Raw genomic sequence first — 21471 nt, forward strand, 5'->3', positions numbered from 1 at the left:
ATTATAACAGACACATTTTTAAAATAATCATTTTATTAAAAATAGCAAATCTCACAAATACTTATTTAACATTTTTGTTGTCACTGGCCATTGGAAAACACACCTGTGTGTGTACTGATTGTCTAGTGTAAACTGAAGCTGGGCTGTCACGAGAAGCCTGTGCACCATCAACTTACGATCAACACTGGAATAAGTCTGATGAGCTCAGGAAGGATAAATCCCTTAGCCCTACCAAGAACATTTAGCACAAATGCATTTCAAGTATAACACCATAAGGCAACAGTATCAAGCACAGCAGTACAACCTCTGCATTGCATTTCCTGATTAAGCCTTCATCAAGGCCTAGACCTCCAGTTACAGTGAATTATAGCGAGCACATTTACTAAAAGCAGTATGTGGAAACAATCATTGCACTTGCACTTTAATTACTTGAATTCCTGTTGTGGAAGATGATTCTGGATTCAGTTGGAAAATTAAAGAATGCCGCTACTGGATTCAGCTGGAAAATTAAAGAATGCTGCTTCTCTGCAAATCCTAAGAAAGCAAAGTGCATTTCAGCTTAGCTGGTAGAAGTATTTGGAACGTCTTGTGCATCCGCCAAATGGAGTTTTTGTCTGAATTTGTCAGTTAAGAAGATTTTCATTCTACAAGACATACTTCTTTTATTTTTTATTTTTATTTTTAAAAATTTTTTTAGTTGTAGATGGATACCTTTATTTTATTTATTTCTATTTGTGGTGCTGAGGATTGAACCCAGTGCCTCACACATGCTAGGCAAGTGCACCACTACTGAGCTACAACCCCAGCCCCTACGTACTTCTTTTGAATTTCAGGAAATTACACTCAGGATCTAAGAGGCAGGAGTATTTATAAGAAGAAGGAAAGAAAGGAAATATGCTTAAGGGAAAGTTGCTGTGTTGCTGCTGGGACCCTTGGATGTGGAAAGACAATTTTTAAATGTAGGAAATTATACTATATCTATGCCTAGTCAATTACTATTAAAGACAACGTTCTAGGTTCCAACAGAGCACAGACTTATTTTTTGATGCAGCAATAATCAGTTTTATGATTCAAGAGCTAATTAGAGTCAAATATGACTTACTGGATTAAAAAAATATTTGAGAAGACACCTCTTTATCATCTTTGGGAAAACAACTTCTTTGTAAGAGTCCAAATTAAAATAATCACGATTCTAAAATCTATTCTATAATCCTCTTAATCATTCTTCAAAAAATAAGAATATATGCAGGAAGTCTGCATATATTATTTCCTGCATATATCACTCTTTTCCTTTCTCATCATCACCTCTCATCTTCCTTTCTCCCATACTACATGCTACCTACTATCCAAGACCTAATTCAAACAATGAGAAGGATACACTGAGGGCAACTAAATGCTAGCAGTACAAGAATGGCAGATGTTGCAAAATGTACAGATGTAAGCACAGCCATAAAGGCTAGAAATTCTAGTTCAGCTGGAAGGATGGGCCTTAACATGTGCAAAAAATCCAACAGACAATAAAATAAGGAAGAATGTTAAGGTACAAATGAAATGCTTTATGGAAATGGTAGACTTGAGTGTAATTTGATAAGGAGAAGGGGGAAGGCCAGAGCAACTCCAGGCAGGAAGTATAACCTGAACAAAGGCATTAAGGAGAATGAATGAACACTGTGTGTTATTAAGACATTCAAAAAACCAGCTTCATGGGTATAAAAAATGTAACAGGATGTATAGGCTGTGACCAGATTTCTGAGAGCCTTTGAAAGCTTGGACATGAGCCAGGCGTGGTGGTACAGGCCTGTAATCCCAGCAGCTCAGGAGGCTGAGGTGGGAGGATCTCAAGTTCAAAGTCAGCCTCAGTAAAAGTGGGGCACTAAGCAATTCAGTGACACCCTGTCTCTAAATAAAATATGAAATAGGGCTGGGGATGTGGCTCAGTAGTTGGGTGCCCCTGAGTTCAATCCCCAGCACCCCTCCACCAAAAAAAAAAAAAAAAGGTTGGACATGATTTTTAAAATTGACAAAATAGTGATAGTTTAGGAAGATTAATTTGTTATTAGTGCTATCTAAGGTCTAGAGCAATATTGTTCAATAAAACTATACTGCAAGCAGAGCACGATGGCTCATACCTGTAATCCAGGGACACAAGAAGCTGGAGCAGGAAGATCAACAGTTCAAAACCAGGCTCACCAACTTAGCAAGACCCTGTCTCAAAACTTAATAAAATAAAAAAGGGTTGGGAACGTAGCTCAGAGGTTAAGAGCCCCTGGGTTCAATCCCTACTACCAAAAACAAAAGAAAACTATACTGTAAGACACAGAAAAAATTTTTAAATTTCTAGCTGTCATATTATAATTGGTTTTAGTAATATATTTTACCTTAATATATATTTTTAAAAATCATTTTAATATGTAATCATTACACAAATTGAAATATTTTCCATTCTTTTTTTCATGCCAACTCATTGAAATCATGTGTCTATTACACTCATAATACACTGCAATTCAGATGAGCTACATTTCATGTGTTCAACAGCCGTGTGGCTAGTAGCTATTATGTTGAACAGTGAAGCTCTAGAGTAGGAACAGAAAATTGAAATGTTACGAAATCTGGTAATAAATAAATAAATAAATAAATCAGGTGACCTGTGTTATCATACAGAGAATGAAGGAAGAATGAAAGCAGACCGATGATACCTGACAAGTGCAGCTAAAAGATGGCAAGCAGATTTCACGTCCATGTCCAAGCTCAATAGGCAGAAAATGCCATGACTAACAGTGTCAGCTATGGTTAGAGAAGGGATTTTGAAATATTCATGGAGATTGGAACAACAAATACAGTGATGACAGAGAAGGCAATTAGGAGGTGAAAGATTAATTACCACTAGAACATTTACCACATATGAGGAAACCAGGGTTGTTAGACTTCCTTCAAGGTTATATGCTATTTGCCAAAATTTAAAAGCAAGCACTACAAAGCCTACACACTTTTGTATTATCCCATCTGCTGCCTTGTTTGTGGTGGACTAATCTCATCATGGGTTGAATCAAGGAAAGCCATAAAACAAGTAAACCTAAATGTTTACAAAAACTCAGGTAAGAGAACAAGAGATACTTGGGTGTCATGGGCATAGAAAGAACATAACACATTAAAGGAATATAATGAAAAAAGGAACCAGGAACAACTTCTATGAAATGTACCTTATTTAATTCAAATCTTAACCCCTTTTCTTTTTTCTTTTTTTTTAAAGAGATGATGATAAGAATTTTGTTTTATATTGTTTTGTTACAGGGAATTAAACTCAAGGGCACTCTAGGCCACATCCTCAGCCCTATTTTGCATTGTATTTAGAGACAGGGTCTCACTGAGTTGATTAGCGCCTCCCTTTGGCTGAAGCTGGCTTTGAACTCTCAATTGTCTTGCCTCTTCTGAGCCACTTGGGATTACACGCATGCGCCACTGCGCCCGGCTCTTACCCCCTTTTCTTAGTCTTTCTTGATAATATCTTATATTAATCTTTCCCCACAGTTGATGTGGCTTCTCAAAAATTTATTTTCCTCATCTGTAGAAATGAAGAATATAAAGAACATCTGCCTCCAAAGGTAAGATCAAATGAAGTAATATGTATAAAATCCTTCATACAATACTTAGCAAATAATAAATCTTTATAAAGGCTAGATGTTAATTGCTATTACTGGATTTGTATATAACCTCTTTATTTCTTAATTGTTGTTAATGTATAATTGAGCAATTAATTACCGTGTATAATGTTACAGAAATAATAGTTTACACACATAAATATTCTATATAGTTTGGAAATTTTCACATATACATTTAGCAATTACCCTATATTACAGAGAACTCTGAGAGGTTCAACAATTTGTCAAAAGATTCTATCTTTTTATCTAAAGATTTTATCTATAGAGATTTTATCTTTTGATAGTTGGTTCCACATTTTAATAATGTAACATTGGGCAAGACTCCTTTCTATCTCATCTGGTTTAAAGGGGATGTTTTACCTCTCAAATTAAATATTCTGTAAATATTCTGTAACTGGCATAATTTCTTATACTCTAATGTTCCTGACAATTGTGCCTACCATTATGTTCAAAAGTACATTTTAAAAAGTTCCTGAAATAATTTTTCTAGATTGAAATATTAAATCCTGAATATTGGTAAGCATTGGTATTTTCCTTTGAGCTATTCCTATAATATACTTAGCACACATCAGTTCATAAGCTACATAAGCATCCCAAGGCTATATATTAATGATACCTAATTTTCAATTTTATATATCTAAAATATTTTGGGTAATGATATTAATAAAGTGTAGTATATTTTCTCTAGATCCAATAGCCAGTTAGCCTCAGAATCTCCATAGCAACTAGACTAATCCTTTAATCTCATGACTTAAAAAATAATTAGTTTTTAAAATTTCAAAAACAATACAAAGCAATGCAGAATACAGCAGAAACAAACAAAATTTCAGCACATCAATCATTGAAAAATTCCATTTGAAAACCAAAGGGGAAGAGAGGTAGATCCAGTAAATATTATGTGTCTTTGTTCACCAAATCTAAATAATACCTTTTTCTAAAATGTGATAAGGATTACAAATTACAAAATTATTAATTGTATCATTATAAATTATGGACTTTTCACTGTTCATAGAAGGCAAAGGATACATAGAAGAATTCAATTCCTCCAACTGTAACACAAAGAAACAAAATTTTTATAAGATAAATATAAGTAAGTCATTGTTAACTATATGTTTTTAAGGATTTTTTTCACTTAATCTTTCTTAAAGAAAAACACTCAAAAAATTTCCAATCTAGGAAATTCCTTTTTGCAAACTAATTAAAAAGCAGTGTTAGCATTTACGTAACAAGACTATGAGAAAAAACTGAAATTAAAGGATAAAAACTGGAGTTTTGTAAGTATTCCTAAACACATGCATAATTACAATAATTTCTGATAATAGTTTTTAAAAGAAAAGTTACCATTTTAATGAACACAATCTTAAAACCTTTATGAATTACAAAACTATTTCATGTCATTCAGTTTTTTATAATTTATCACCTCTTGTCTTAGTCTGCTTGGATTGCTATAACAAAATACCATAAGCTGCTGAATGTGGTGGCCAATGCCTGGGATCCCAGTGACTGGGAGGCTGAAACAGGAGGATCACAAGTTTGAGGCGAGCCTCAGCAATTCAGCAAGGACCTAAGTAATGTAGGGAGATGCTGTCTCAAGATAAAAAAGAAAAACCCTGGGGATGTAACTCAGTGGTATAGTACCCCTGGTTCAATCCCCAGTAGTAAAAAAAAAAAGTTATCATAAACTGGTGGCTTGTAGAAAACAGAAATTCATTTTCCACAGTTCTAAAGACTGGAAGTCGAAGATTAAGATGCCAGGAGATTTGGTGCTTGGTGACCTCCTACTTCCTGGTTCACGGAATGAATGACACCCTTTCATTGTGTATTCACAGGTAGAAGGGGTAGGGGTCTCCCTCAGGCCTCTTTTAGAAGGGCACTAATTCCATTCTTGACCTAATTACCTTTCAAAGGCTACCTCCCACTACCATTACCTTTGGGTTGAGAATGTCAACATATAATTTCTGGGAAGACACAAACATACAGATCATAGTGCCTTTAATTTAACAGAAGGAAAAATTTGAATTATAAAAATGTTAACAAAATTGTTCAATGTCACACAGTATAATCTAAATACAAGCCCTGAATTAAACAAAGGTTTTTTGGTTTCAAATTTAGTGTTCTTTTTACTACGCCACAGTTATTCTCCTACATGCACAGCAAACTAAGCTTATATTTGTTAAGAAGAATAAAACAAAACAAACTAGTAAAAAGAAATGCTTCCAAAACGGAATACAAAACCCTGAAATAAAAAGACTAGAGGCTTGAAATTTTTAAAGTATGGGCATACAGTTTCCCCTGAATTTACTTATTCAAATGATAGAGAAAAGCAACAGTTGACCCTTCTTATCATTGGTAAATAAGAATTTAAAACTAAAGTATGTTGAATTTAAGTTTTATTTATGTTTGTCTCAAAAGCATGTAAAGAGGCAAACTGAACTAGCAATTCTCAGTCTAACAATCTTACAAGGTGTTGTGGCCTGAGAAGTGTCTACTCCCAAAATTCACGTTTTAACCCTCACCCATAATATTTCAGAACAAGTGGACTTGGAGACCAGGCCTTTGACAGGTAATTAAGTCAAAATGAGGTATTTAGAATGGGCCCTAATCCAGTGTTAGAGGTGCCCTTAACAAAGGAAAGGAAACTTTGACAGGTGTGCACAGAGGGAGAGTGTCATGTGAACGTGAAGGTCACACCATCTAGAAACCAAGGACAGAAGCTTCAGAAGAAACCAACCCTGTCAACACCCTGAACTCCAACTTTTAGTCTCCAGAATTGTGAGAAAATAAATTCCTGTTGCTTAAGCCACCCTCTCTGTGGTACTTGGTTATGGTCGCCTACCAAACTAATATACATGGCAATGTATTAAATTACCATAGACACCTAACACAGTTCTGTATGTAAAAATAGGTAACCACCACTTGAGTAAAAATAACACAAAGGATATCAATCATTGTAAAGGTCTTTTGACTACTATTGTCGCTAAGGATCTGTACATACAAATATGTCTAGAACATTTTTATATATAATATCTGTACATATATAATATGTGCATAAGCAAATATTTCCTTTTTAGATTTGCCAGTTTTCTGAGAATACATGCTTAGATGTAAGTATGATAATTTCCTTGGGATACATTTCTTTTAAAAAGTAAAATACAACCTGGATGAAACCTGAAAATACTAAGTTGATGAATCCCCTTCAGGCACATGCTATATAATTCCATTTAAATAAAGTTCCATAGTAGGCAAATCCATAAAGGCAAAAAGTAGACTGGGGATTTCTAAGGGAAAAAAAGAGAGGAACTGAGAGGTATGGGCTTATTTTTGGGGTAATTAAAATGTTCTGGAATTAAGACAGCGATGACATCTGCACAACACTGAAATACTAAAAACCAGCGAATTGTACACTTTAAAGTGGTTTAAAAAGTGAATTTTGTAAAGTGAACTTTATTGACATAATTTTTTTTTTTTTTACAGAATAGAGAAAAAGAACTATACTTACATCAGACAGAAGCCTGTCCAGATTGGAATCACTAGCTGTTTTTCTCTTATCCTCAGGAAGTTCCTCTAACTCCCCATAGAGCTCCAAATTCAAGCGAGCTAATTTCTCTTGCATTCCCCGAACATGTTCCATCTGTTCTATGGAACATTCATTTCCTGGGGAACATTCCAGAACATTAATAAAGATTAATGTTAAAACTAATAGCCTTGAGGAACAACCTTTAAACTCCCGGTGCTCTAAAAGAAATCCATGTTCTTTCTTTTGTAAATTACATTTTTAATGATTGCATATTTTCTATGAATAATTACAAATCAAAAACAACCCCCCTACACCATACTGAAGATTGAACTTGAACCCTGGGGCACTCTACCACTGAACTTCATCCCCAGCCTTTTTCATTTTTTTATTTGGAGACAGGGTCTCGCTAAATTGCCAAGGCTGTCCTTGAACTTGCCTCAGCTTCCTGAGTTGCTGGGATTACAGGCATACACCACTGTGTCCAGCACAAATCAAATTTTTTATCAGGAAAACAATAACCAACCTAAGAATTGACCTTGTTCGCAAAACGAAAATACGTAGAAAAGTTTTTTTTAAAAAAAGCAAAATCTTTCCTTAAGGAATGAAAATATATTTTTCTTCAACAGAAATATAATATATAGTTGCAAACAATAGCAATATAATATATAGATGTTAGTTGTCCAATTTGACAACTAACATTTGAATTGACTGCCCCAACATTTTGTTATGAGTGAAATTAATATTCCTATCAGAACTTCAACCATTTTTTCCAAGCAATTATATATTCTTCCTTCAGAAAATATTTATGAAACATGAAGAATGTTATAAAGCATGAACAGCATAATGTAATATGTTTAATCATATACACAGTAGTGCAAGACAACTTGCTTGGTAAAAGATATGTCTTACATCATTTACTGGCTAGAGTCCTCTATAGTGACATCATTTGCCTACAAAAATTTATATACATACAGTATAATAAACATCCTTATACTGGGTTTAAGTTCAGCCTCTGCAACCTCTTGATAGTATAATTTTTTCCAAAAATGTACTAAGTATATATCATAGTTCAGCTAAAATTAAAATGGGGTCATGTCTTGGTGGTAGAGTACTTGCCTGGCATGTGTGAGGCACTGGGTTCAATCCTCAACACCACATAAAAATAAATAAATAAAATAAAGGTATTGTGCCCATCTACAACTAAAAAAATTTTTTAAAATACATATCATGAATCAATATTAATAATATAAATTATATTACAGTATCCTATAGTGAGCTTTATAACTTCTTAATACATTATACTACAGTATGTTAAGGACTACTAATATTAAAATTAGTTACAGTTCTTTCAAAATCATCCTTTATTCACAGTGAATGTCTTCTATTTTAACTATTAGTAACCTGGAAGAACAAATGGAAGAAATACCTCAAGGGGTGTGTGTGTGTGTGTGTGTGTGTGTGTGTGTGTGTGTTTGTATAAGGGGCGAGAGGAAGAAAGAAACAGATACAATAAGAATAAAAATATAAAGTGGTATAAGTCTCAAAGGAAAAGAGGCGTGAGTCAGAGGATGGATTGAGGTAACCTGAAAACAACAGAGGCAACAGAAGGATAAAAAGTTAAGAAGGAGAAATAATAAATAATAGAAAAAAAAAAAACATTCTGCAAGCTAAAAGATGAGTCAGCAAGTTAAGAAAGACTTACTGGGGGCTGGGGATATAGCTCAGTTGGTAGAGTGTTTGCTTTGCAAGCACAAGGTCCTGGGTTCACCACAAAAGAAAGTCTCACTGATTCCTAGGCAGGACTAATGAGCAAAGACACAGATCTAAGCATATGCTGATAAATGCCTAAACTTTAAAGTTTTTTAAAAAGTCTTTTATTTATCAATACAGAAAAAAATTATTACCTAGTAAGAAAGAATCCAATTGGTAATATAAATCTCATGGTGACAGTTATAGATAGCAGTAGAGTACCAGACACATAAGAAAGGACATCAGTCCAAAAATACAAAAAGTCACCTACAGGGCAGGAAGTGTGCTGTGAGGTAGGAAAGAAGTAAAAATCGTCTAAAGGGTAGATCTCAACGATGAGAGAGAAGAAAGAAGGAAAAGAAAGGTCAAAGTATTCTTCAGATACCACCATGCTTGGATGAGGTCAAGACAGGAGATAGTGAAAAATGTACTGTGTTTTACTGTCTCCTTTTCAATATACTATAACCAAGACTGAAAAATCCAGCAGAATGAATCAAACAACATTACCCTATGTAAATTTATGATTACACAAATGGTATGCCTTTACGCCATGTACAAATAGAGAAACAACATGTATCCCATTTGTTTACAATAAAAAGAAAAAAAAATAAATAAATTAAAAAATAAATAAATAAATAAAAGATGTTACTAGGAAAAAAAAAAAAAAAAAAAAAAAGACTGAAAAATCCAGACACCATAAAGGAAAAGATAGAAATAGTTGAGTATGCAAAAACTGATAACTTTTACAAGGTTAAATTGCTCTTGGCAATTGACAACAACAGGATAAATAACCAAATTGAAAACTGAGTGAAGGTACTGAAAAGAGCAATCCAACTGCTTAACAAATACACAGGAATATTCAAATTCAGCAGAAATTTAACGACTCTTAGCTGGGCACAGTGACACACAGTTGAAATACTGGTGACTCAGGAAGCTAACACAAGAGGATTACAAGTTGGACCAGACTCAGCAACTTAGTCAGACCCTGTCTCAAAATCCCTGCTGTCTGTCTGTCTATCTATCTTTATCTATCTATCTATCTAATCTATATATATGGGGGGGAGTATTGGAGATGTAACTCAGCATCCATGGGATCAATTCTTAGGACCAAACATTTAAATAAATAAATAAATTTAAAGAATCTTACTTGATACCAATGGAATAGTAAAAATTAAAAGACACAATATTATTAAAAGACACTATACATGAATATTTCTGGTGGGAATTCAGGGAAAAGGGTTCTTTTGTAAACTGCTGCAAGAAATGAGAAATGTAGGTTTTTTTTTCTTTTTTGGAAAGCAGTCTGGACACATCTATTAAAATTACAATTATGTATATGCTGTGACCCAACAATCCCACTCGTGGTAATTCATTGCAAAGAAGTAAAAGTACCAGAATAAGAATTTATCTAAAAAGATGTTCACTATGGAAACTGAGCATGGTGGTACATACCTATAGTCCTAGTTATTCAGAAGGTTGAGGCAGGAGGAACCCAAGTTCAAGGCCAGCTAGGGAAGCTTACTGAGACCCAGTTTCAGAATAAAAAATAATAAAAAGAGCTGGGGATGTAGCTCAGTGGTAAAATGCCCATGTGTTCAATTCTTAGTAACACACACAAAAAAGGATGTCCACTACACCTTTGTTTATAGTGGCTCAGAGATGTAAAAAATAGGAAAATGATTGAAATAAAGTAGAACATATTCGTAACTTAGAATACTATGTAGCAATTAAAAAGAGAATGAATTAGAGCTATGTAGAAAGTTCCATCAATTATTGTTGAGCGAAGAAAAACAAAATATAGAAAAGTATACATAAGGTCCCATCTATGTAAAACAATGAAAACAAAAATCTGTGTGTGTGTCTTTGTGTCTAAACATTGATATATGTGCAGATTATAACCTGGGGAAAATATACGAAGATATATATATAATTGTTAACACGGTTCACTGGTTGGGGAGAGGAGAGATGGAAGCAGCAGAGGACAAAAGAAAGGGAAGAAGGAAGTCAATCATCAAAAACATGAGTGAGGGAAAGTCAGCGCTTCCATAAATTAATATATATGTTGATGATAAACATCTTAAGGAAAAAAATAGTAAGGAGAAATATTTGTTGCTTACCAAAAGCTTGAAGTTTGCCAGAGTGGAAATCATTCAAAAGACTCAGGAGACCCCGCTCCATCTCCTGAACGTCCGAGACATCGGTGAGGAAGGAGTGCTGAATGGGGGTTGACTGAGCACCCTTTCCTTCTCCACCCTGAGGCTTGGTCTTTTCTTTCATCACTCTGCAAAGATGACACAATTAACTCTGGTTACAGCTTTTCAGGCTATTCTAGATTAAGTTTTTGCTTAATTTTTAATGAATTAAAGAAAGTTTCCCTTAAGAACAAGAAATCAGAAAAAAAAAAAAAAGTCAATACTAAATAAAACCAGTAACATAAGCCATAAAACAGGAAAGAAATCAGGGAAGGGGAAGAACAGGTTCAGAACTTCTCAAACAAATGCATTAAATAAATTTCTTAGATACATAGAAAGTTGTGTTTGTTTTGTTTGTTTGTTTTGTTTTGTTTGGTATGGGGATTGAACCCATGGGCGAGCCACATCCCCAGCCCCTTTTTAAAATTTTTTATTTTGAGACAGGGTCTTCAATAAGTTGCTTAGGGCTTCACTAATATGCAGAATCTGGCCTCAAACTTGTGATTCTCCTGCCTCAGCCTCCTGAATCGCTGGGATTACAGGCATGCACCACTACGTCCAGCAAAGAGTTTCATGAATACATTTATATCATATGCTATTTCTCTGGACTGTAAAAAATTGAAAAGAAAATTGGATCTTTATACTAGCCTATGTTTCATTATTTCATTTCTCAGTACAACATCTTCCCCTTCTGAATTTTATCCTATTTGTTCCTTGAATTATCAGTAATCCCACAAATGATTATGGGGTCTCTACTCTGCAGCTGACATACCAGGAGTACCCAGTCTTAGGAGAAAGGAAGACATTTATAATCACCATATGATGGAGTGCAAAAACCTCTTATAATCCTTGCCTCCTCCAACTTCATAAAGCCCCCACATATTATCCTGAAGTTCTAATGATTATACCCATAAATTATCTATTTCCCCTAGTTTTCTCCTTTGCCACTGCCTTCTCTCCTCACCCCTTCTTCTTCCTTCTTCTTCCCTCTCCCGCCCTCCCTTCCTCCCTCCTTGATGCTGGGGCCTCCTGTGTCCAGGCAAGGGCTCGACCACTGAGTTACATCCCCAGCCACCACTACAGCTCTTGTGCTAATGACTCCAGCAGCATCTTCCCAACGGGTGGGTCTCCCTCCCTCCATGTGGTCTCTGACTCCCCTTCCTTCCTCACAAGGCAGCCAAGTCCATTTCTTAAAAGTCAAAGCAGATCATATAATTCACCCTTTTTAGCTTTGCACTGCTTCCTGGATAAGTTCCATATCCTTAAGGAATCCTATCTTTTCTTGTCTGTGCTCTAACTATTCTGAATGTCTTCAGTTTTCTGGAAACGCATCGTCATCTTCTGTGCTAATCCTCTGCCTACATTCACACGACTGCTTACTGCCATCCTGGCCAGGCTACCTCCCACACATCCTTAAATCTGTTTAAATGCTACTTCCTCAGGAGGGCCTTTTAGGAACCCTGAGACTAATGATCTCTATTACATGTCTGGCATATGCTAGGTTCTCAAATACTTGGGTGACGCTGCTATGCACACTGCCACATAGGAGCGAAGAACAGGTCACACAGTCCAGGGCCAGCCAGGAGGGCTTCCTCAAGGTGATATGTGAGTGAAGGCTTAACAAGAAATGGGGGTTAAATAGGCAAAAAGGGAAAAGTAGTTGTGATATCTTTAAAACCCAATATAAACTATGGATCTTAGTGTGTGTGTGTGTAGTACTCAGTTTTTTTCTTTTATTTCAGTACTTGGGATTGAACCCAGGGGTACTCTACCACTGACCCAGAGACCAAGTCCTTTTTATTTCTTATTTTGTGACAGGGTCTTGCTAAGTTGCCCAGGCTGGCCCTAAACTTACGATCCTCCTACCTTAGCCTCTGGAGATACTGAGATTGAAGGCAGACTGTAGGCAGATGCCACAGCACTCAGTCTCAATTCATTTTTAAATAACATTGAATAAAGACATCTTACCCACAACCGTACTCACTGCAACCAGGATAAGATAAATTGAGTGTCTATATGTCTGGGGGTGGAGACTGGGCAAAAGTATGAAACTAATAATTCCTAAGAAGAAATTGAGAATTCACTGGCTGTTGTTACACTAACAGTTCTTTACAAAGTATGTTGTGTTACATCACATTATCCAGTACTTTGTCAAAGTGCCGCCCATGAACCAGTAACATCAATCGCACCTGTGAGCTTACTGGAAATGCTCATGTGAGGCCCCACCTCAGACTGATTCAGAATCTACATTTTATTTTTTTATTTTTTGGTACTTGGGATTGAACCCAGGTGTGTGCTGGGCTACATACCTATCCCTTTTTATTTTTTATTTTGAGACAGGGTCTTCCTGAGTTGCTTAGAGCCTCCCTAAGTTGTTGAGGCTGGGGCTTGAATTTGTGATACTCCTGCCTCAGCCTCCCCAGTTGCTAGGATTACAGGTATGCGTCACTGCACCCAGCTAGAACCTGCATTTTAAAGAAATCCATACTCACAGAAAAATCTGAGATAAACAACTATAAATTGTAAGGTTTCAATAACAAATATATTTTTCTCCTCTCAAATTTGGAAGTTTTATCCAAGAAAGGGTTTCACATTAGTTCACTGTTTAACAACCCTCTCAAAAAAGAAAAAACACAGATGGTAAAACAAAATCCTGTTTATTCCTACTTCAATGCTTTTAATTATGTCTCATTGCCTCACTTTATGTTACAACAATTTAATAGCAAAAAAAATACAACGAAATTACAGTATGTACAAAGCCCTACTGTAAATATTGTTGGACACACAATGATCAACACAACCTCAGTCCTCAGGAAGCCTACATTCCAGAAGATACGGGAATAAAGTTACCAGGTAAAAAATGACAATACCAATAAAATGCTATTAAGAATTTAGAGAAAGGCAAGTTGTGGTGGTGCACACCTGTGATCCCAGCTACTCTATAGCTGAGGCAGCAGGACCCCAAGTTCAAGGCCAGCCTGGATAAGTTAGAAAGACCCTATATCAAATTTAAAAAATTAAAAGGGCTAGAGATACAGCTCAGTGCTTGCTTGGCATATATGAGGCCCTGAATTTAACCTAGTACTGAAAACAAAAAGAGAGAAAGAGAAAGAATGAATGAGTGAATTTAGAGAAAGGAATTCTTGCCTTAAAATTTCTTGGTTTTCTTTTTATACCAATTATAACTCTAGTCAAAATCTGACTCTAAAGCTGGGCGTGGTAGTGCACGCCTGAAATCCCACCAACTTGGGAGGCTGAGGCAGGAGGAAGAGGAGGATTACATGTTTGAGGCCAGTCTCAGCAAGTTAATGAGGCCCTAAGCAACTTAGCAAGACCCTGTCTCAAAATACAAAATAAAAGGAGTTGGGGATGTAGCTCAATGTTGAACCCTCGGTTCAATCCACAGTAGAAAAGAAAAACAGAAAAAAAAAAAGAAAGAAACTTGACTCTAAATTAAACTTCTCCAGAAGGAAAGTCCCTTTCTTTCTGGTAATTTATTCAAAGGAAAGCCTGATAACTCTTGCTTTAAAAATCAATCCAAGAGAGAAAAAGCTATAAGAAGTTGACTCAGGCAGGGTGCAGAGGCATATATACCTACAATCCCAGCTACTTTGGGGGCTGTGTCAGGAGGATCACAAGTTCGTTCAAGGTCAGCCTCAGCAATTCAGCAAGACCCTGTCTTAAGTAATAAAAAGGGCTGGGAGGCAGATTTGTGATAGAATGCCTCTGGGTTCAATCCCCAGTACCCACCCCCTACACACAGAGAGAACAAAAAAAAAAAAAAAAAAAAAAAAGAGGAGTTGACTCAGTGTTTAATAGCATTTTACTGTGAAAACGTGAAAATGTGAAGGAAAAATTCACCTTTTTAACTTTGGTCGCTGTGAAGTTGACTGTGATGCTGGATTTGAAAACCCTGTGCTCTTACTAACTGGAATGGCATTTTTTTTGGCATTAACAACCTGAGTAGAATGGGCACTAAAAGACTTTGGACTCCTCCTCTTCACTTTGCGCTCTTCCATTGTTTTAAGTTCCTTGCTGCACCAAGGCCAGCTTCTTAAGACCTAAGTAAGGAAACACAGCAATTACAGATGTAAGCTACAATACAGAAGAATGAAAGAGATTCAAAGACCCACTTCACTGGTTGAAGGAGGATTAAGAATTTCAGAGGTCATTTGTGAAAGTAAGAATAAGGATCCCTTAAGTTTGTGTGATAGACTTTTTTTTTCCATTTTCTTAATTCCCTTTTCCTACAAATATTTGCTGATTCTCTTCATGAGCCAGGCACTGTTGTGAGTATTGGGGAAACTGCACTAAAATAAGACAAAGTACAGCCCTCAAGAAGCAAACATTACACAAGGTGCATAATATATGTAAACAATAAACAAGCCATTCATGTTCACAGCCTGACTCAAGTTTTAGGTGGCCTTTAGTCTCCCTTCCAAAATGTATTCTTAGGAAAAACAAACCATATTCGGACAGATGTATAATTTTCAAGGTATCAGCATTTTAAATAACAACTAGAAGTCGTATTTCAAATATCAAGCAAAAGTTAGCTTCTACCAAGAAGTAATACTGATTCTAGTCCTGTAATCAAGTGAAGTTCTATAAAATCAATTTGAATATACTTAAATATATTACCAATGTCCAAGGAAACATGAATCATATATTTGGTTTTGCCCATGTTTTTAAAATTAACACCATAAAGTTACAGATGTCCCTTCCATGGGAAATATGTGTAAGGCTTCATATTTATCCCAATACTGTTCCCTTACTTCATGTATTAGCCAATTTTATTTCTTAACCCACGTATCCCAAAATATCCTTCTACTTTTGTTTTATTTGTGCAGTGTTAAATTTTTCTTAATTCCATTGATTCATGGATCATAAAATGAGAAATTCAGATGGTTATATACCCCATCAGACTGACATTGCCATAGGAACATTAGACCTTTTTAAAAAATATCATGTTGTATTTAATCATGCTGTTAAGAAAGATTCAAACTGTTCAGAAAGATTCAAACCCAATGCTGTCACTCTTAAAATAGTTATTTGAGAATTTTATTGGAAATAGTTTTGGGTTTTTTTGCTATTGTCTGGACTCAGTACTGTCAGCACTGGAAATTAAACCACTGAGTTCAGACTGACTCCAGACAATCAAGAGTTTAGCTATGATTACTCCAAAAAAGAAAAGGCTTTCTGGGAAAGGTGCCAGTGCCCTGTCTCTAATTCCAGATACTAATTGTAAATCCACTTAAATACTGGCAAACAATATTTCCTTTAACAAGCATTTTTAGGCCAGGTGCCTTGGCCAGCACCTGCAATCCCAGCTACTCGACTCAGGAGGATCACTAGTTCCAGGGCCAGCCTTGGCAACTTAGTGAGACCCTGTCTTCATCAATCGATCAATCAATAAAAGGGATGGGGGTGTAGCTCAGTGGTAGAAAGTTCCAGGTTCAAACCCCAGGACTGGAAAAAAGAAATCATTCTTAGTAACAAAACACTCATTTTGCAGTTGTTTCAACATGCAAATTAAATGGAACTGTAAAAGACGACTGAATAGAGACAATGGGGAATCAGTTCTCCAAAGAGGCAAGAGTTTGCATACATTTATGATACACATAAATAAACTGGCCTTCAGATTTTAAGATGGTAATAATACAATCCCTGCCACTCCGGAGGCTGGTCGTGGCCAGTCTCAGCAACTTAGCTAGATCCTGTCTCAAAATGAAAAATAAAAATGACTGGGGACGTAGCTCAGTGATAAAGTGGCCCTGGGTTCAATTCTCAGCAACCCCTCCCCAAAAGGATGTTAACGCATTTGGTGACACAAGATCAAGTTTAAAGACCCTAAGGAGTAAAGCAACGCAAGTAAGTCGTGGCCTCAGGCATGGTGTTCTGAGGGGCCAAGGCTTGAGACTTATGGTTTAATAAAGGTAACATCTGTCACAGAACCACCGAAATCCTTCTTGTACGACAAGCAACAAGGAACGTTTTAGAGAAGGCGTAAACCGTTCATGCTTACTCACAAACTAACATGGGGTGTCCGATCCTGTCTCCAAGCAGATCAGGGCAAGTCCCTCCTGACTTCACCCCATTCCCTTTCCCAGTCCGCCCAAGAGATGACTCATCACCATCCAAAACCCAGCAGTGACCGAAGGGGGCCTAAAGAAGGGAGCTGCGGGTTTTCCTTTGCTTTCATTACATACCCGAGGAAGCAGAGGGTCCGAGTCCCTTTCTTCAACCCGCAAAGATCCGGGCACCTCGGAAGCCACCGCCGCAGCTGCAGCGAGATCCCGGGTCACATCCCCGGACCCGCGACAGCGCAGCGCCCCTTGTTTACGGAAGTGACACACGGAGGCGGTGCCTTCGTACCCCATATGGGAGCCCCGCCCCTTCCTGCTCCAACAGTGTCGCTCGGGTCTCCAACCTCGGCACCGCATGGCTTCCCCTGTCCTGCCTTCAGCTGTGACTCCGAAAGGCGGGGAAAGGAGGCCCCATGGCTGGGCTGCACTTTAGCTCTGTGGCCCGGACGCAAGGGCGTGATAAAGAGTGGTGGAGGAACTAGGAGAGGGGAATGCGGGTCCCCTGCCGGAAGCAGCCCCGCCCCTCAGGTGAGTGTCAGCCCCACGCACTACAATTCCCAGCATGCTCTTCGTGCAAACCGGGGGCGGAGCAAAGTGTCGCCATAGCAACGGTTCCTAATTGTTTGTGATTCGCTGCCCCGACTCCTTGTAAGCTAAGCCCGTGGTGGTTGAAGGGCAGCGGGAAAAACGAAGTTGAGATCCGCGACCCTGACGCTGAGCCCCTAATGAGGTTATTGCTACTGCCGTTAGTAGCGGCCCTGCGCTGACACTGGACGTGCGTTATCTGTAAAACTCGCTACCATCTTATGAGGCAGGTGTCGTAAGCCCCCAACGGGCATCTGAGGGTAGTCGATCCAGGCGTCTGTGTAGCCGGAGACGGTTCTCCTGCACTTCCCCCCTGGACGAGGAACTGCGGGGGGAGAGAAGCATCTCTCCTCGGTGGGAGAAGAAAGCCGTTTTCCATGCCCTGATCTGGGTAGCCTTCCCGGTGTGGGGGTTGGAGGTGGGAGGTGTTAGATTCTCTTACACTGAAGGGACTTAGAGGGAACACCGCAGTCGCTATTTGCTAATGAGGTTATGTCAATGCCAGAGAGGCAGGGGGAACCCAAGTCTCTGGATTTCTGGTATGGACTGTTCTCCCACCACCCTCCATTTTTAAATTATGATTGATTTGGTGGCGGGGAGGTGTGGGGAGACTGAGGATTGAACCCAGGGGATGCCCTACCACTAAGCTACAGCCCCAGCCCCACACCCTTTTTTTTTTTCTTCTTCTTCTTAACAGAGTCTTGCCAAATTTCCCAGGCTGGATTCGAGTTGGCGATCCTCCTGCCTCAGCCTCCCCAAGTAGCTGGAATTAAAGCCATACGTGTGCCACTACCCCTGCCTGAAAAACAATTTTTTAAAAAAGCACAGAGCAAACACTTATGTACTCACTATCCAAAATGAACATGTCAATGTTTTGTCATTTTACAGTTTTAGCGGAAAGAAGTAGAACATTACAGTAAAGGTGGGTGCCCTTATGCCCACTCTACTAACCTCCCAGGACGCAACTAGGATCAGGAATGAAAATGTATCTAAATAATCTAGGTTTCTGTATTTAAAGCATTACTATGTGTTTATAAACAATACATAAAATGGCTTTAGACTGTTGAAGTTTTACATGAGTGCTATTGTATTTTGTGAATTGATCTGCAACTTGATTTTTTTTTTTTTTGAGAAAAGGAGAAAAGAAGGTATGTTGCTTTGTTTGCATAGGAGAAACACAGGGAACTCCTGTCTTAAAGGCTGTGATTCTACCCATCAGCAGGAACAGCGGGCTTTTACAGAGGTGATTCAAAGGCTACATTCCACTGTTCTCTGTTGGTGTTGTAATTCCCTTGTTAATTTGGGAGACAGTCATTTCTGAGATCTGGTACCATCCCCACAGTCTGGATGTCTTCGTTCGTATGGTGGATGTATACTGAAGGACAGATAAATCTGCCTGAAATGGGGAAGAAAGGTAATCCTGTTTCCCTTGAGGTTAGGGAGGAGGAGAGACTAGGGAGGAGTGGGGAAGAAAGGAAGAGAAAGATATACGTCTATTTTAAAAATAAGTCACAGTGGCAGAGCAGCAAGGGCTACATTCAAAGCAGAAGGTGGACCCTGTAACCGGTTCAATACCTAACACCACAAAAACAAAACCCACTGTGTAACTTGATATTTTTCACCCAATTCTATGTGTTTAGATCTATCCACATTGATCCATATAGCCAGACTTCATTTTTTTGCTTCCACAATCAAATAGATTGCTACGAATTATCTGGAATTTCTATGGTTGTCTCCCATTTCTTGCTATTAAAATAGTGCTCTGGGGTGCATTCTTATCAGTATCTTTTCTCAGAACCCCAAGGTGCTGGACATGGTGATTCACACCGGCAATTCCAGCTTCTCAGGAAGCTGAGGCAGAAGGATAGCAAATTCGAGACCATCCTGGGTCACTTAGGGAGACACTGTCTAAAAATAAAAAGGTTTAGGTGTAACAGTGGTAAGGCACCCTGGTTTCAATCCCCAGTAACAACAACACAACAAAACCCTATAGTTAGAGATCTGTATTTTGATAGAAGAGATTGACATAAATTAGTAGGCAAATAAGACTAACATTTTGTGCTAAGTGCCTTGAAATAACAGTTTAAGGTCATAGGGAATTATTGTAAGGAGTGGGGCCCTGAAGGAGGAGTATCAGGGGAGACCTTCCTGAAAAGGCAACTTCCAGGTTGAGATGTGAATAAAGCTCATGACCCAACCATGGAATGATCTAGAGGAAGAACATCCCTGGACGAAACATATGCCTGAAGTTCAGATCTTAAGGCACACGTGAGCTTGGCATGTTTGAGGAAGTGGTGAATTGGCCTTCCTGCTAAGAGATTGAATGCAGGGACTAAAACTTAAGGAAATTGTTGACGGGTTCTTCTTAAAACTCATCCTTTAGGATAGTTCATGATTCTGCAAATTCATGTTTTAATCCATTCAAATGTATACTTCCTTTTTCAGGCCAAGAGTAATTAACAGGATTGGGGAATGGTTATCGCCAAGGTAGGAGATGTTTCAACCTTCCATTATTCTTTCTACAAGTTCTTGTAATAGGAGCACTCCAGTTTCCAAAGAAGGCTGTGTTAACCAGAAAACAAAATGTATCATGGGTTATACTGCATCATGACCCTTCCTTCAGTTTTCTTTCCTTTTCTAGAATTTTAGAACAAGTTCACCAGTATTAGCACAGAGTACCAAAAGACTGCCAAGAAACACCTGAAGGACTAACACAAAATATATCAAAGGAAGTGGAAGGAAGAAAGGGAGGCAGGGAGAGAGGAAGGCCCCCATAACGCTTTGTTTATATCTCTATATAACAAGTAAGTTTGTGGACTGGGTGTTAGAGCCCTTGCCTAGCACAGATGAGGCACTGGGTTCAATCCTCATTATTGGAAAGCGCACACACACACACACACACAATAACACCATAGAAGTTTGTCTAAAATCCAAACTCCTACAGCTCTGCCTTTTAAGAAGCTGGGATAAAACTCGAGATAGATAACCTGTTGTGGGGGTCATAATAAACAATGACAGCTGGACACACACAGATGTGCAGGAGGCTGAGTTTGAGGAAATGAAATTGAGAAAGTCATCTTGCTCTGTATAATAAAGCAGGAAGAATCATGTCCTGGAGTGGAGTATTGGGTTGAGTGTTGTTGCTAAGAAACAGTAAAAAGGGTCGGGGAGCCGAGGAAGAAAAGCTGGTTAAAATGATGGGGAGGAGGAAGACTTTTAGAAGACCAGTGGAGTCTATTTAATTTGTAATTATTAGTGTCACTGTAAACACACACACACAGACACTACTCATGCTTCCAAATGTCAAGACAAAACCTCTACAGGCTCAAAGCTCTACATGGAGGACTCATTATAGAACCAAATGGAAAAGGGTTGTGCTCTGCATCCTTGGAGACTTGGTGAACAAAGACAAAATGTATCAGTAAAAGTGATCTATACCCTGAACTGTGTCACATGAAGCAGGAGCTTAGCGTCCATGGTAAATGGAAAAATTACAAACCACCTTCTACCCTAAATCTTAGAAGGACAGATATGTGTTTTCTGCTATATAAAGGTAGAGTTAGTTTTAATCACATTTTAATTTTAAAGGGTAATGGTTCCTGAGATGACATCTGATAATCTACCTGTCTTTACCACTAGTCTGTCAGTTATTCAAGGAGGGAACTAGGTCATATACATCTTTATAT

General features: G+C 37.9%; 1 protein-coding gene and 1 long non-coding RNA gene across 3 annotated transcripts in view; one reads left to right on the forward strand and one right to left on the reverse strand.

Moving 5' to 3' along the window:
* Ccdc28a (coiled-coil domain containing 28A) lies at positions 1–17610 on the reverse strand. 2 transcript variants are annotated; one of them, XM_047557107.1, is made up of 6 exons: positions 17324–17587; positions 14979–15178; positions 11043–11206; positions 7159–7313; positions 4686–4708; positions 1–614 (listed from the first exon to the last, which is right to left on the reverse strand). In XM_047557107.1, the coding sequence occupies exons 1-6, from the start codon at positions 17555–17557 to the stop codon at positions 560–562; spliced, it is 831 nt and encodes a 276-aa protein (XP_047413063.1). In that variant the 5' UTR covers positions 17558–17587; the 3' UTR covers positions 1–559. The 2 variants fall into 2 exon arrangements, with proteins under 2 accessions (XP_047413063.1, XP_047413062.1); XM_047557106.1 differs by lacking the exon at positions 1–614 and adding an exon at positions 622–1635 and having other exon boundaries at positions 17324–17610.
* The window catches only part of LOC124987984 (uncharacterized), a 19122-nt gene continuing 15173 nt past the window's right edge, over positions 17523–21471 (forward strand). The window contains exons 1-2 of the long non-coding RNA XR_007109330.1: positions 17523–17728; positions 20231–20272. This is a non-coding gene — a long non-coding RNA (uncharacterized LOC124987984). The remainder of the gene's footprint in view (positions 17729–20230; positions 20273–21471) is intronic.

Source organism: Sciurus carolinensis, chromosome 7 (assembly GCF_902686445.1).
Source record: "Sciurus carolinensis chromosome 7, mSciCar1.2, whole genome shotgun sequence".
NCBI lineage: Eukaryota > Metazoa > Chordata > Mammalia > Rodentia > Sciuridae > Sciurus > Sciurus carolinensis.

Excerpts from the sequence above, each read along its gene's own strand:
- Ccdc28a (XM_047557106.1), bottom strand. The coding sequence starts at position 17,557 with ATGCGGTGCCGAGGTTGGAGACCCGAGCGACACTGTTGGAGCAGGAAG. Across the intron at positions 7,314-11,042 it reads TGGCAAACTTCAAGCTTTTG|GAAATGAATGTTCCATAGAA; the intron begins GTAAGCAACAAA and ends AATGTTCCCCAG. Across the intron at positions 4,709-7,158 it reads TGGACAGGCTTCTGTCTGAT|TTGGAGGAATTGAATTCTTC; the intron begins GTAAGTATAGTT and ends TTTGTGTTACAG.